The sequence below is a fragment of the Equus asinus genome, chromosome 6, assembly GCF_041296235.1.
Source record: "Equus asinus isolate D_3611 breed Donkey chromosome 6, EquAss-T2T_v2, whole genome shotgun sequence".
In the NCBI taxonomy this organism is placed as follows: Eukaryota; Metazoa; Chordata; class Mammalia; order Perissodactyla; family Equidae; genus Equus; species Equus asinus.
The window spans coordinates 79,076,112-79,090,653 of NC_091795.1; the positions used below are offsets into that span (position 1 = coordinate 79,076,112).

Genomic DNA, 14,542 nt, shown 5'->3' on the forward strand with positions numbered 1-14,542 from the left:
TGCTGAGGGAGAGGAAGAAGAGGGGAGGAATGGATGGATGGTAGAGAGGGGAGAGTGGAGTCCCACCACCTTAGTGCCGGTGGCCACCTGGGATGCCATCTGTGACCTGAGTGCATGAGCGGGGGCACTAAACCATCTGCGATGATGCACAGCCCATTTAAAGCTGGGTTCTGGATTTCCACCAAGAATCTGAGAAATAATCATGTCGGGCCTTTCCCTGCCCCCACATCTCTTCTGAAGACTCCAGGGAACTTTCGAGCCCTACTGCAGGTGGCAGTGATTGCAGAATCTGGGGCCACAGGACAACCCACAGAGTTGGCTCCCTCTTGGGCCTCCCTGAACCCTCCCTCCCACCTCTCGGCCTCCCTGAGGTCACACCACAGGGCTGGGCCACTGAGCGGGGAGCTCATAGGGCTCCTCCACTTGTGTTCCCTTTAACGGGCTGAAGTGGGAGGACAGCACACAGTTCCTGGCCAGGCCACCTTGGGTCCTGCTGGGTAAGATGTCACTACAGCGTGGAGGGGGACAGAGCAGGGGCTTGTCACAGGCGACCACCAAGGCAGGAAGCAAGCACTGGCCATACCTGTGTCATTTAGTTACACATGAAAAACCTCGTCAGGGCACTCACTGGCCTCTAAGTCCTTGTGGTGGGGCCCTGGATCCTGGTAGGTCCTCGGGGGCTTACCTGAGGTGGGCGTCGAGGGAGAAGGAGCTGTGTCCCTGCACGACAGCTGGCTCCCATGATCCTGAGGGCGTAGAATGAATCCCAGAATCTCAGAGGTGAAGGGACCAGAGAGAGTGGCTGAGCATCAGACTCACTCAGAGAGCTTTAATGCACAGACTCCTGGGCTCACCCTGCGGAGGGGCCTTGAAGAGCCTTTGAAGAAGGCCCCCGAGGTGATTCTGAATATCGGCCAGGTTGACATCCTCTAACCTAGTTCAGACTCCTCCACCATCCAGTGCAAGAATCAGGGCATCAACAAAATGACAACCCCCCGCCCCCGGCTTCTGCAGCAGCTTTATGAGGAGGATGGTTATCTGCATTTAGTCTTTTTTTTTTTAAAGATTGGCACCTGGGCTAACAACTGTTGCCAATCTTCCTTTTTTTTTTTCCCAAAGATTGGCACCTAGGCTAACAACTGTTGCTAATCTTTTCTTTTTTTTTTCTGCTTTTATCTCCCCAAACCCCCCCTGTACACAGTTGTATATCTTAGTTGCAGGTCCTTCTAGTTGTGGGATGTGGGACACCGTCTCAACGTGGCCTGACGAGCAGTGCCATGTCCGCGCCCAGGATCTGAACCCTGGGCCGCCGCAGCGGAGCGCGCGAACTTAACCACTTGGCCACGGAGCCGGCCCCTGCATTTAGTCTTTGAAGAGGCTGAGATTTGACTGGCCGGCCCTGTATCTGGCTGGTTACCAGTGGAGCTTACTCTGACATCCTCGCTGTCTGGGACTTTATAAAGAGTGTGAATCCCCCGTGGCTGCCCATGGGGAACTCTTGCTCAGATTCCCACCCCGCCCTTTTGGGCCAATCCCAGCTCAGGGGCTGCCCACTCCATTGGCTGCTGAGCCGAAAGGAAGCAACAAGTAGGTACCTGCACGCTGTTCTTGTAGGTGCTCAGAAATGGCCAGACCTGTGGGAAGAGTGGGGTGTGCAAGCACAGCAAAGTCAGCTTGCTTCCTGCACTGCTCTCCACTCCAACCCCCCAGAAGGGCTGCCCTCGGTATAAACACTTTCCACACTTTCAGCCTCCCCTGCTCCACGTTCACAAGCCCCTCCCTTCCAGGGTGACCACTGTGGGTTCCCTCCCAGCATGCACTGTGGCCTTCTCTGCAATAAACCCTGCAGAGGCTCCCAGGAATGAGCACATCTGCTCTCCGCCTCCCACCCAGCTGGCTGTGTCACCTCTCTTTCTCAACCTTGCCCCCTCCCAACGGAGCACCACTTTCTGCTGATACAAGTCCGTGTCCCCTACTCCTTAGACTCTCTCACCACTGCACACCACTCCCACTCTGCAGCAGCCCGGGCCCCTTCCGGCTCAGGCAAGAAGAGTCAGCTGCTTTGAGGTCCTGCCCCAAGCACGCCCCGGCTTAGTGTTTCCCGGTCACAGGCCTGGACCCCTCTAGAAATACAGAGGAATTTGCAGAGGTCCAAGAATCTTTCTGACAATTTTTGAGTGAACACGAGGGTCTTGTTCTGATTTGCCTTCGCAGCTGACGTCTGCTTTCCTAGCTCCAGGTTCCAATTGACCCCCCTCCACCTCCATCCTGGCAGGTATTATTCCAGGTCTCAGTTCCTCGCTGTACCCATCCTGCCATGGAAGCAATGACTACATGAAGATGGGGTGTCCTCCTGTCCCATCCTGCCCTTGACATTCTCCCTGCCCCTAGCCTTCACAATGAGAGCTGGATGGTGCTGCCATGTCCCTCTTCCCAGCTGGAAAGAGCTGTGTGCAGCCCAGACTTGGGATTCTAGGGCCTCTTGGCCACTGTGGGGCTGTCATCCCCCGTAGTCCAACCAGACAGGGTACAGTGGATGGTTAACCAGAGTCTGGAATGGATGGGTAGGTGAACACAGCTGGGGGTGGGGGTGAGAACCTGTGATGAAATGAACTGAGAAGCCTTAATGAGAACCTTTAAAAGGCTGGAAAAGATGCTTTAGATAGACCCGTTGCACGGATGTGCTTTTCACTCTACCTGGTTTGGACATGCGATATTGATCTTGCTTTCAAAATTATGCTGTGTTGTCTTCTGGCCGACGGGTTCCAGCTAAACCAAGAAGCAGGAACATGGGGAGTGAGAAAGAGGTGGTGAGAATGGAAAAGTCAGGACGTAGGTCAGGGCTAAAGACGGGAGGGAGGGACAAAGGAAATGGACCTATCACTGCAGTGCTGGGGTGCTGGGGATCACACAGCCTGAGCAGTGGGCTTCTGAGGGCCCCCGAAAGCTTTCCAGAGTTTCTCTTATCAGAGGGAGAATGATGTCTCTTTCAGTCATCTTACCATGTTATTCCAGAGAGCACTGGCTGCATGGGCATGAGCCTTGCTACTGAAGTGGAAACAGTCAGGAGCGAAGAAAGAGCTGTCAGGCAACCCCTCCTGGTCACAGGGCAGAGAAGAGGGGCCATGTTAGAGACGTGGGACCACACAAGTGTCGCCCAGAAACAGCCGGGCCCGATCTGTGGCTCCCACTTCTCTGCGATGCTTGCTTTCCTTACCGAGGTCTTTGGCATGTCCACTTTTTCAAAGAACGGCTGCACGACCACTGTAAAATCTTCCCTCGTGTCGTATCGCCCACTCTCCACCAGCTCATGAGTCCCCTCCTGCAGGAGGAAAAGGGACAGGCTCAGGGGCTGTCTGCATCTGCTCAGTCTCTGTGCGACCTCTTCCTCCTCCACAGAATTAAACAGTCTGACCTCTGAGTGAAATCTGTGCAGCAAATCTCAACTGATAGGAGCCAGCCGGTACCTTTTTAGATCAGCCTTTATCTCTACCCCTGTCCCCACCCTCTGCTGCAATTGCACATCTTTGACCCAGGCTGTGGAAATGGGGAAGGTGAGGAAAAACCTAAGTCCATCAGCTTGATCCCCTTTTAAAATTTGTGATTAAAGACACGGTTAGGGGGTTAAGTATTTTATTAAGTGACTTTTGGGGTAATCCTTACATTAATTTATTTCTGTCTTACATTTGTTCATAAACTCAATGGTGAATGAACAGCTATTTACATCGCCGGTGCATCGTGTGTGTGTGTGTGTGTGAGTGTGTGAGCACGTGCTCCTGTGCACGCGCACTTCTTTGAGACTCTCAGATCTGTTTAGGAGGGTCACAGAGCTGGCGCTCTCACAGCTCGCACTTGGGCTCAGTTCCAGGAGACCAGTTATCCCAGGTCTGGCTCCCACTTCTGCCACCTCTGCCATTTCACTGTTTGCCACATTTCCACCATTCGGGACCAGGACCCTGGCTGGAGAGCGAGCTCAGGCTTACATAGCCGGGAACATGAGTGTGGTCACTTCAGAAGACACCATGCATTTTTTTCCCAGGGTCAGCCAGAAAGAGAGCCCCTATACTGGGGATGCTCACCTCTGACCTCCCAGGAGAGTCTCCTCCAGTTACAGGCAGAGCCTTGAGTAAGGCAGAAGGTGCAATACCAGTAACTAGTTGTGTGACTTTCAGCAAGATGCTTTCCCTCTCTGGACCTCTATTTCCTCATCTGTAAATGGAGGATGTTCAGCAAGGCCTGGACTGTCCCTCAAATCCCATCCAATGCTACTGGTTACTCTGTGGATCAGCCACAATGGCTCACAGCGGCACCAGGCACCTCTTGAGAAATGAAAGAAATAGTGTCTAGAATGCCTGGCACATGGTGGTTATTAATTGCAATGACCATCTCCAGGGAGAGTGATAGGAAGCACAGCTTTTACAGGAAGAAGGGCGAGAGCATTCTGAGAGAGGGCTTGATGGCCTCACGTAGCTGGGCTGTGAGCTTCTCCAGTACGCCAGATCAGGCTGTCAAGATCAGGCCTGGGAAGAGCTGGCCAATCTAGAGAGGTTGGGAAAGGCAATTTTGGTGAATAATTCTTCTTTTTGGCTGCCCAGCATCCGAACACACCTCCTATGTTCAAAAAACTCCACTGTATGAAGAGCAGCCTGCCTCCCACTATAGAAGGTGAGAAAGACAAATGCCGGCTTTCCCAATGCCCCTCACAGCTGGGGCATGGGCACATGCCCAAGGGTCTCCCAATTGATGCTCCCACCTCAGGCTTTGGGTTGGAAGCTAGTGTTAGAAAGATGGAGGGATGGCACAGAATCCATTCTGCTGAGGGTGAGAGCTGCATCCAGTTCCTAGAAGCAGCAGTGACAGCGGTGTCCACGGTGTCTCCACTGGACTAGTTCTTTGGCCTGATTTTAATTCTTGTGGCTTGGCCCCCTAGAATTCCATGATTCCACAATTTCTGGAGGGTTGGCCTCTGACCCCAGCTTTCCAGCTCTTCCAGATAGTCTGCTTAAATAACAAATTGGCTTACACTAACAAGAATTGCATAAGCTTTTGTTACTTGCACCCAAGAAGCTCACCTGGAACAGGTTTGCTCTCACGGCCATAACCTCGGCTTCCTTCCTTCCCTGCGTAGGGGCCTGGAGACACAGGCGCCTGCTCACAGCAGAAGGAAGTGCAGCAGGGGAGTCCCCAGAGGGCTGGGCAATGGGGTCTGAGGATTCCATTCCCCTGAGCCCTGATACCCTGGCAGCTAGGGCTGCCTGGAAAGTGTCTTCAGGGAAGCGGTTCCACTCCAAGGACTCCATGGGCTTGAAGCATGGACCCACCCTGGAAACTGTTTGCAACCCACTCCAGGAGAGCTGGAAGACTACCACCGTCCTCTCCAGTGACCAGACAGTTATGTGGGGGACACTCAAGATAGTCAAGGGAGTCAGCTGCTCTCGGCAAAGATTTGACGGGGAAAGTCCTAAAATGAATAACCCACAGCTGTCTAGAGATCATCCGCTGACTTTCTCTCTTCCTGTGCTCCCCAGTAACACCCATTCCCCTGGGGGTAGGGCAGAGGGAATGCAGGTTATCTCACTGAATCCTCCAGACCCTCTTGGGTGGACAGGCTTTCCCACCCGGGAGCTGGAAGCCGATCGCATTCCCTATGGACAACTGGACATATTTGTTTCTGTGTGAGGCCAGGAACTGAGACGTGGTGAAGTGTGTTTAGCGCCTTGGCGCTACAGCCTGATTCAAATAAATTGAACCACAGTCCCTGCTGCCTCGAAGCGTGGCTTTAAATCTGCAAACTGGTCAGTGGCAACCTCACCCCCAGTCCGGGTCAAAATAACGTGAACACGTACTCATTTCCCACCAGAACAATCAAACCACACAGCAGTTCCCGTGCGATCTGAGGACCCTCCCCGCTTACCTGATACTTCTTATTCAGTTCCACGAGGGAGGCAAGTTCTGTGGAGTTGTCGTCAAACTTCAGGACACAGGGGCACAGAGACCTGTAGACCAAACCAAAGACATGCCCCCCACGCCACCAAAATCACCATCTGAACGCATGCTGCAGAAACGTCAGCTCGAGGTTCAGAAGATATTTGACTTGGAGGAATCAGAAGTCTGGGCTGCAGGGGGCCCTGGCTGGCTAGCCTGTCGACGGTACCACACGAAGCCAAAGAAAATTTCCCAGACCTGGATTTGCTCATGAAAATGATATAGCTACGTCTTCTGACATCTGCAGGAGTGACTTACGGAGCTGAGTTACCTTCTGACTTTCTGAGGACGATACTGCACAGTTATGGCACATCTCCTTCTATGTCACAATGGTGACAACAATAATAACGGCTGACGCATAGTGAACGTTTTCTGTGCCAAGAGCTTTACGGTATTAATCTGTTCAGTCCTCAGCTATTCTAGAAGTTGTATGATCGTTATCTCCATTTTATGGATGAGAAAGCTGAGGTCCAGCATGGTTAAGCAGCTTCTCAAGGTCACATGAATGCTGAGTATGGAGCCAGCACTTCAACTGAGTCTGTCTGTCTGAACCTGAGCTCTGAATCCCTATTTCTGCCCAGTCTGTGCCTCTGCCCTGGCTGGGCATCTTGTAGACCGGGCTTTTTGTCCAGGGGGATGAGATGGTAACAGTGTGGATGGCCCAGTGTAGCCTCAGCACTATCAAGGAAACCACGACCACTGAGACAGAAGCAGAGAGGTGAGGAGTGCAGAGCAGCAGAGAGGCAGCAGGACAAGGCGACCCTGAGTCTGCCTAGCTGGGCACTGACTTGACCATTTCAGATCTGAAAACAGACCTGGCAAATACCTACTCTAAACCTTTAGCTTAATTGTCTAAAAACCCTGAAGTGATCGGCAGCAAGAGGCTTTTGAGTGAACTGCTCCGAAGTGGAATGAATACCCTGAACCCCCATGTGGCCCAGTGACTGGAGAAAGTGGGAGCCAGGGGCTGAGTCAGCAGCTGAAAATAGCGTGCCCGACGCCAGCTGCGTCAACAGGTATGTGTCATCCAGCAGCCGTCCTGCCTCTGCTCATAGCATCCTCAGGCTGTCCCCAGGGGACCTGTGCAGTCAGGGCCCCCCAGGTGAGGTTTGGTATGGATCTTTAGGGGAGCAGCCAAGATACCCCTTAATTTCCAAGAGCAACTCTGACCCTTGATAACCATTCATTCAGCAAATGAATGAAAACTCAGCACACAGCTGCTGGGCCCCTACGCTGTGCTGGCGTGACTCAGTTCAGGGCTATGGTGGAGAGGCACGTGAATAATTGCTACCTGATGTGCTCAGGGCTGTGGTGGGGTCTGTACAGAGCTACAGAGCTGGGGGACAGGGAGGGGGTGGGCACAGCCCCTGAGACCTGGGCTAATGGCACAGAGGAGGCCTTGCAGCAAAGAATGCCGTGAGAAATGTTCCTGCGCGCATCAGAAGGACGTCTTATTCCTGAAGGCCATGGAGATGTGTAATGGGAGAGAGGGAGCCACCTTGGTGTGGCTCTGGAGGTGGGGATGAAGAAGGCCTCTCAGGGGACTTCCCAGGACTGGGGTTCTCTGTTCTTGGGGAAAGAATCTGTCCTCTAGGCCCTGTGATTCTGACTTGGCCACCCTCTCCTCCAGCAAGTGACAACAGCCCTACATTTGTGAGTGTCCAGCCTGGAGCACCCACACCAGACAGAGGTTCCCTCTGTGCCTCACGCTCTACCCCTCCTTCCCTGGAGGACTGAAGGGTGTCCCAGGCCCACGACAACAGAAGCTTGGTTGGGTTGTGAATGCATACTCGAAGGGTAGCTGTGACCCTATACTGGGGTCACAAAAACCCTGGATGTCCCCTCTGCTAGGCCCTGTCAGATTAGAAAATGGGGCGGCCTAAGCGCTCCTCCCACTTCCGCCTGGGTTTTCCAACCAATCAGAGTCACTTTCTGCTAAGAGTCCCATAGTAGCCCTTTCAGGAACAGGGGAGAAGCTTCCACCTCACCTGAGGATCAGCCTTGGGCAGCTGACATTACTCTCCTGGTACAGCTCCCTCAGGTTGAAAATCTGCAGCGTCTTTACCAGGTTCACAAATGCCCGAGGAACCTGAGCAAAGGAGGATCAGTCCCCAAGAGGGTAGAGGCTGGGCAGCTCCAGTCTCTTATCTGGATCTGGGCCAGTTCCTCTGGCTGGATGTCAGGCCTATGGCCTTGATCTGTCCCCATCTGCCCCCTTCATCCCTCCCTCCCCTCTGCTCCCCATTGACCCCTATGTGTTCAGGCTACTGGGACCAGGACTGACAGCATGTTCAGTGCTGGTCTCCAGGGAAATGGGACCTTGCAGGGAGGTCTCAGCAGAAAGCCAGAGCCACCTCCAGGCTCGGTCTGAGGCCCAAGAAGGACTCAGTTAATCTGCTCAGAGGCTGCGTGACCCTGCCTCCGTACCTCAGCATGGAGGATGTCCAGAGCCTTCCCAATGTTGTCTGTGAAGTTCTGGAGAGAATAGCGGGCCTGCAAGAAGAGGAAACGTCTAACACCATTCATCACCCAATCTCTCTGCAGACCACGGTCGCTTCTTCCCTTGAGAGCCCTCCTTTCCGTATTTCAGCCAGAGTGGGCAACACTGAAACATAGGTTTGCCTTTGGGGCCTCAGCCTCCATACCCACCCCACAGTCCTCAGGCTTGTCTTGGCTGTAACCCTCAGGAAAACACCCTTTCTTCTGCATGGAGCTATGGAAAGCTCTGGATTCACTACATATCAACTACAAGCAGGGCCTTAGCTAAGACATATCACATCTCTGGGCCCCTCTAAAAGGGAGTGTCGGAGCAGAGGACCTCTAAGATCTCCTGCAGCTGAACATCCTCTGGTCCTATGGCCTGATCCCTTCTGTTTAGAGCCTTGAGTGCCTAGGGCCCACAGCCCAATCAGATCACTTAAGGAGATGAGACGCGCCCCATCCTAAACTTCACTCTGCTGGCCCCCTTTCGGCCAGATGTCCTTGTCTTCAAGTCCCATTGGAAAGTCTTCCTCTCTGTGTAAACCTCTCTGACACCCCCACCCCCACCACTCTGAATTCCCATGGCAGTTCTAACTTCAGACCTCTCTTCCATGTGCATCACTAGAACCACATTGTGCTGTTTTTCTCATCCTGCTATGGTGACTCTGTGCCTCCCTCCCCTGGCACTGGGAGTTCCTTAAGGATAGAGCTGCTTCATTCGTCTGCTTGGCTCCCAGCACAGTGCCTGGCATATAATACTTGCCAGCAAATGATACTAGAAATAAAAAATGTTCTGTTTACCAGAAAACACTGTAAACAATGTTAAATGGAAAACAACAAATAGACAACATATTTGACAAAGGGTTAGTATACTTAATATAAGGGGTTTTTACAAATCAATTTAAAAAAAGATAAACACCTTAACAGAAAATGGCCAATAGGCATAATATGGGATTTAGTAAAAGGAAAAATTCAATTGAGCATTAAACAAGGGAAATGAAAGTTTATTCCTACCTAGTAATCAAATAAATGCCAATTTTGAAAACAAGATACAATTTTTTCATTTACCAGATTAACAGCTATTAAAACAAGTGATAACATACATTGCCAGTTGGAGTGTGGGGAAGTAAGTATAATTAGTACAAACATTCTGGGAGCAATTTGCCATATGCAAAAGCATTAAAAATGTGCAGTCACCAAAAAATAAGATGGATGGACAGATAGATATGTGTTAAGGTAATAGAGCGAAATGTTAGCAACAGTGAAATCTAGGCGGTGGGTATGTGGGCATATACATACATATGCCAATTGAAAATTATTTCAATTTCTCAGTATATTCAGAAATTTTCATAATAAAACATTTTATTTTTTAATGTACATATGTACATATACATAATGTACATATTTTTTTGCTTAAAAACGTTTCTACTTAGAATATATGCAAGGAAACAATTACGGATGTACATAAAGATGGATATTTAGCCAGTTATATTTATTATATGTTATTTATAATATGCAAAATTAGAAGTAATGTAAGCTAAGTATCCAATAATTGGAAACAGTTAAGTAAATTATGGTGGATCTATATTATGGGCTGCTTATACCATCTTTAAGAATTATTTTATAGAAGAATAAATATTGACATGGGAATATCTTCTCAATATATTGCTATTGAACAAAAGCAAGTTACCAAACAATAATTTCAGAATGATGCTACTTTTAGAAAATAATAAAGCCATTTCTCCATATTCACAGAAAATGCTAGAGAGACATTTACCAAAATGTTACAGTGGCATTTCTGGATGTTGTAATTACAGAGAGTATCTTTTCCTCTGTACGTTGATGTGTTTCCTATGTGTCTTGCTTGTAAAATTTTTTTAAAAACTATTATTTTTAAAGTCAACTGAATTGAATGTAAAAGGGATGCAGGTACGCCCAGCACAGGCAGAAGAGGTAGGAGTTACAAGGAGCTAGATTTGGGCTTAACACAAAGAAACACCACAAAACAATTTGCACCTGCTCCTAGTACTAATTAAGTCTACCTTGCAAATTAAAGAACTGCCCATTGGTGGGAATGTTCAAGACAAGAGCTGGGTTCTATGGAAGGGATTCCTGTCGTGGCTGGGAGACTGGTCAGTATGGCTCATGGGATTTCTTCCAACTCAGAGATTCCGGGGTTCCAGGAAGACGCACGACACCCACAGGGCAGCAGCCTGGCTCTTGGGTTCCCCATCAGCCCCAATGACTTGGCTCTGAACCTTGCTCAAGTGCTTGCGTTAGCAAATCCACTTTCCTTTACAAGTGACAGCATGAAGGTAGAGACAGCCAGTTCAACACTGGAGAAAGGAGCTGACTTAGTATCTATGAAGATGTGCCAGACTTTTCTAGATCATTGGAATGTTATCTTGCTTTCTAGAATGATATGGGCAGCCTCCCTTGATAGGAAACTTATTCAGGATCAATCTCATAATCAGTCCGGCTTGTCCTATCGAATCTCTCTCCAGAAGTGAAGGCCCTCTCCATCTCAGGGTTAATCCTGGGCTGGATCTAGGCCAGACCACAAGTCCCAACCCAGCTGTACTGCTCCAGCACCAGGGGTGGAAATCCTTCCCTGGGGGGAGTCTTGAGTTAAGGGCCTGGAAACCTACCGGGTCATTGCAGAAATCGCAGAGGTCATTGCTTCCTATAAACAAGGTTATTATCTTCCAATCTTCCTGAAAATTTATCTTCTGAAATGAAAAGGAAACAAACAAGTAAATGCCTTACCCCAGAGTCAGGTCAAGGAAAATACAAAATGCTGAACACTAGCAGGGATGTATCTTCACACACCAGAGGGTCTAGTGGACATTACTATTTTCCGTTCTTTGGTTTTGGGGTTCTGAGGTCATAGGTCACAGTCGTAGGTGCTAAATCATTTGTGTGTGGTTTTTTTTTCGTGAGGAAGATTTGCCCTGAGCTAACATCTGTTACCAATCGTCCTCTTCCCCTCACCCCTCAAAGCCACAGTATATAGTTGTATGACCTAGTTGTAAGTCATTCTAGTTCTTCCACGCGGGACACCGCCTCAGCACGGCTTGATGAGCGGTGCTCGGTTGGCGCCCAAGATCCGACCCAGCGAACCTGGGCCGCCTAAGCAGAGCGCGCAAACTTAACCACTGGGCCACAGGGCTGGCCTCATTTATTGTTTTTGTTGAAGGTGGACTCTCTGGATTTGCATGTGGCCCCGTCCTCCCCACAAAGCTGACCCTCTCTGTCTCCATGGATTTCTCCTGGCCACTCCCTGTTCTGGGGCGTCTACCTCAAGTGGTCCCAGGTGGCACCTCCCCCAGACTCACCATGTCATTCTTCATCAGGTCCACCAGCCTCCTGGCCTGAGCAGGTAACCCCCTGCGGGCACACATAGGAAGAAGTCGTGTGAGGAGCAGGGACTGTGAAGCTGGGGCAGGGAGGGGACTCAGCAGAGAGGGTAGGAATCAAATATATAGCAGGAAAGTGGGACTGAACACCATGCCCTGTCCCAGAGCTCCCTCCCCATTCAGTCTCCACCGGGTGGGGCGTCCCGGCTGCTTTGGGAAGGGCAGAGCGCTCCACACATGACCAAGTGACTGTCAGTGGGATTGTCTTCTGATCGGCATATTGGATGATATACTTTTCTTGCTCTTCCAAGCCAGGCTCACTCAGGGCAAACAGAAGTCTGCATGTGTGTTTCATGCCTCAGCATGAGCTGTTTCTGCAGGTGCCATGAACACAGCCTCAAGGGTCCCCTTACTCTCAAGGTGACATGGTCGAGTCAGACACACTGGGTTCGACACTTAGTTGCCTCTTTCTAACTGTGGGAATGTGACTTAAATTCTCAGCCTAAAAAGACTGCAAATAGAGAGATAGACGCCCCTGGCTTAGAAGGTCAGTGGGAGCATAAATGAGACGGGCAAAGCAGCCCTGTGTAGTAAGAGCCACTGCTGGTGCTCAAGGGCAGGAGTTTCATCCCAGTTCCACCACTGATCAGCTCTGAGACCTTGGCAAAGTAACTTGCAAATCCTCTGATTTTTCCTTTGTAAAATGGGTGTGGTAAGCATACCTTCTTCATAGAGTTGTTGGGTAGATTAAATAAGGTGCTTGTTAAAAACTTAGAACAGTACCTGGCATATGGTAAGCATCCAGTTAGAAATAATCCTTTGAATTATTTCTACCATTCTCACCACCACCACCATCATCAATAGAGTCCCTGGCAGAGTGCCTAGCAGGAAACATTAGTTATCATTCTCTTAACTATTAGCCCAACTGACCTGGTCTTAGTCATAGTAGACTAGGTATCAGATAACCTGGGTGGGGACTTTGGGTGAGCCACTCAACCTCTTTGAACCTCAGTCTCCTCATCTGTGAATCTGAAGTTATCATGGCAGCTGCTCTTTCTATGGACCAGAGTTTCAGGATGATTATTCGACCTCTCTGAGCCTCAATATCATCGTTAAGAAAACATGGGTATCTGACCCTCTGCGTTGTCCATCTCACAGTTATTGTACGGAATACACAACGGATAATCAACACGAAGCTACTTTCTAAATTGCACACTGCTGTGTATGTCTGAGGGGTTATGACTGGACCTGGAGTAAAGCCTGCAGGGCACAAGGAAGGCAGACCACATGGTTGAGATGATGAATTTGTTCAGGCCACTTCAGCTCTTTGTGCTAGTTTCTTCATCAGTAAAATGGGAATATTAATCCCTAACTCTTCCCTACAACCCTAGAGGACGTGCTTGGACCAATGGATGACTTGCACGAAAGGGCCCCAGGGCCTGGGAGAGAGCAGGGAAGAAGTCCAGGGCCATATTGATCACACTCCATGTTGGTTACTCGGTTACGCTCTCCTTCTTGGATGCCCTCCTCTAGTCATGCTTAGAGCTGCCTCCCCTCTTATACCAACAGCTGACATATGCTTGGAAAAAAGCCAAATTATGATAATATTAAAGTTAGCAAAGAATTGTAAGAAATAAATTGGAAGCCTTTCACCCTTCCCCCACAAAGGGAAACGAAGCCACGGAATTTGTTATAAAATCTGTTAGGTTTTGTATGATCTCTGCTTTGGATAATTTGTCACCTTTCCTGTCATGAATAAATGAGACAGTTACTCAGGCAGCTCGTAGCCTCAGGATGGTATTGAGAGCTAGAAAAATGATGTCAGGGAATTTAGGAAGCACAGGAATTCCCAGGAACTACATGGTAAAGTGAGGTTTGTGATTATTCTGGAAGGAAATTAGGATTAAGAAACAGAAAAGGTCTTTCCATTTATTTTTCCTAGATTGGGCAAGGCATTCACCTGTTCTCTGACTGGGCAGCAAACCCGCAGAAGCGCTCAAGGCTCTGGGATCATGGAGAGAAATGGAACCGTAGGACCCAGGAGAGCCGACCCTGCTCTCGGGGACCTGCCACTCAGTGCCTACAGACCTGACACAATGGTCCCTGGGCTCACTAACAGTTTTCCCCAGGTGGGTCTTGCAGCCCTGCTGCCTTGTTGCTGGGACCACCATCCTAACCCAAGACGTGTGCGCCATTTACAGCTCACCAGGGCTTCACATTCAGCAGAGGACTGAGCCCCACACACGCCCTGCGGCAGAGGTTTGCAGCCAGCCCCATCTCCTAGGTGAAGCTAAGATGAGGCCGGGGGGCCAGGACTCAGGCTCAGGGCTTCCCCTCCCAGGACCAATGCTCTTCCCAGGACATAGGAAGGACACAAAGTCTAGAGCCTGAAGAGGCTGCCCAAAAAGCACGTCTGAGGAAGGGAAGGAGAGGAGCACACAAAAGAGAGCATTAACAAACACAGTGATAAGAACCGGGACTCCGATGAGCCCTCTGATGGCCATTGTCTTATATGGACACGAGAGTCCTGGACAAAGCAAGGTAATTTGCTCAAAACAGACACCTGGTATCACAATCAATTGTGACCAGTTCCTGGGGTAGGGATGGACGTGGGATAGCAGGTTTCTGTGTCCCACAGAAAGGGACACCCCCAAGAGAGCCCACCCTGTCCAGCCTCTGACCTTCAGACCCCTCCCTGGACCCCCCCCCCCACCCCGCAG

General features: G+C 50.1%; 1 protein-coding gene across 4 annotated transcripts in view; it reads right to left on the reverse strand.

Annotated features, from left to right (window-relative positions):
• PLB1 (phospholipase B1) overlaps positions 1-14,542 on the reverse strand; it is a 136,114-nt gene that overhangs the window by 53,461 nt on the left and 68,111 nt on the right. For all 4 annotated transcript variants that reach the window (XM_070512369.1, XM_070512368.1, XM_014850409.3 and 1 more), the window contains 10 exons: positions 11,802-11,853; positions 11,115-11,195; positions 8,413-8,478; positions 7,974-8,074; positions 5,915-5,996; positions 3,218-3,322; positions 3,003-3,098; positions 2,698-2,769; positions 1,596-1,634; positions 686-746 (listed from right to left, as the gene is read on the reverse strand). In XM_070512369.1, the coding sequence (XP_070368470.1) occupies positions 686-746; positions 1,596-1,634; positions 2,698-2,769; positions 3,003-3,098; positions 3,218-3,322; positions 5,915-5,996; positions 7,974-8,074; positions 8,413-8,478; positions 11,115-11,195; positions 11,802-11,853 (755 nt within the window). The remainder of the gene's footprint in view (positions 1-685; positions 747-1,595; positions 1,635-2,697; positions 2,770-3,002; positions 3,099-3,217; positions 3,323-5,914; positions 5,997-7,973; positions 8,075-8,412; positions 8,479-11,114; positions 11,196-11,801; positions 11,854-14,542) is intronic.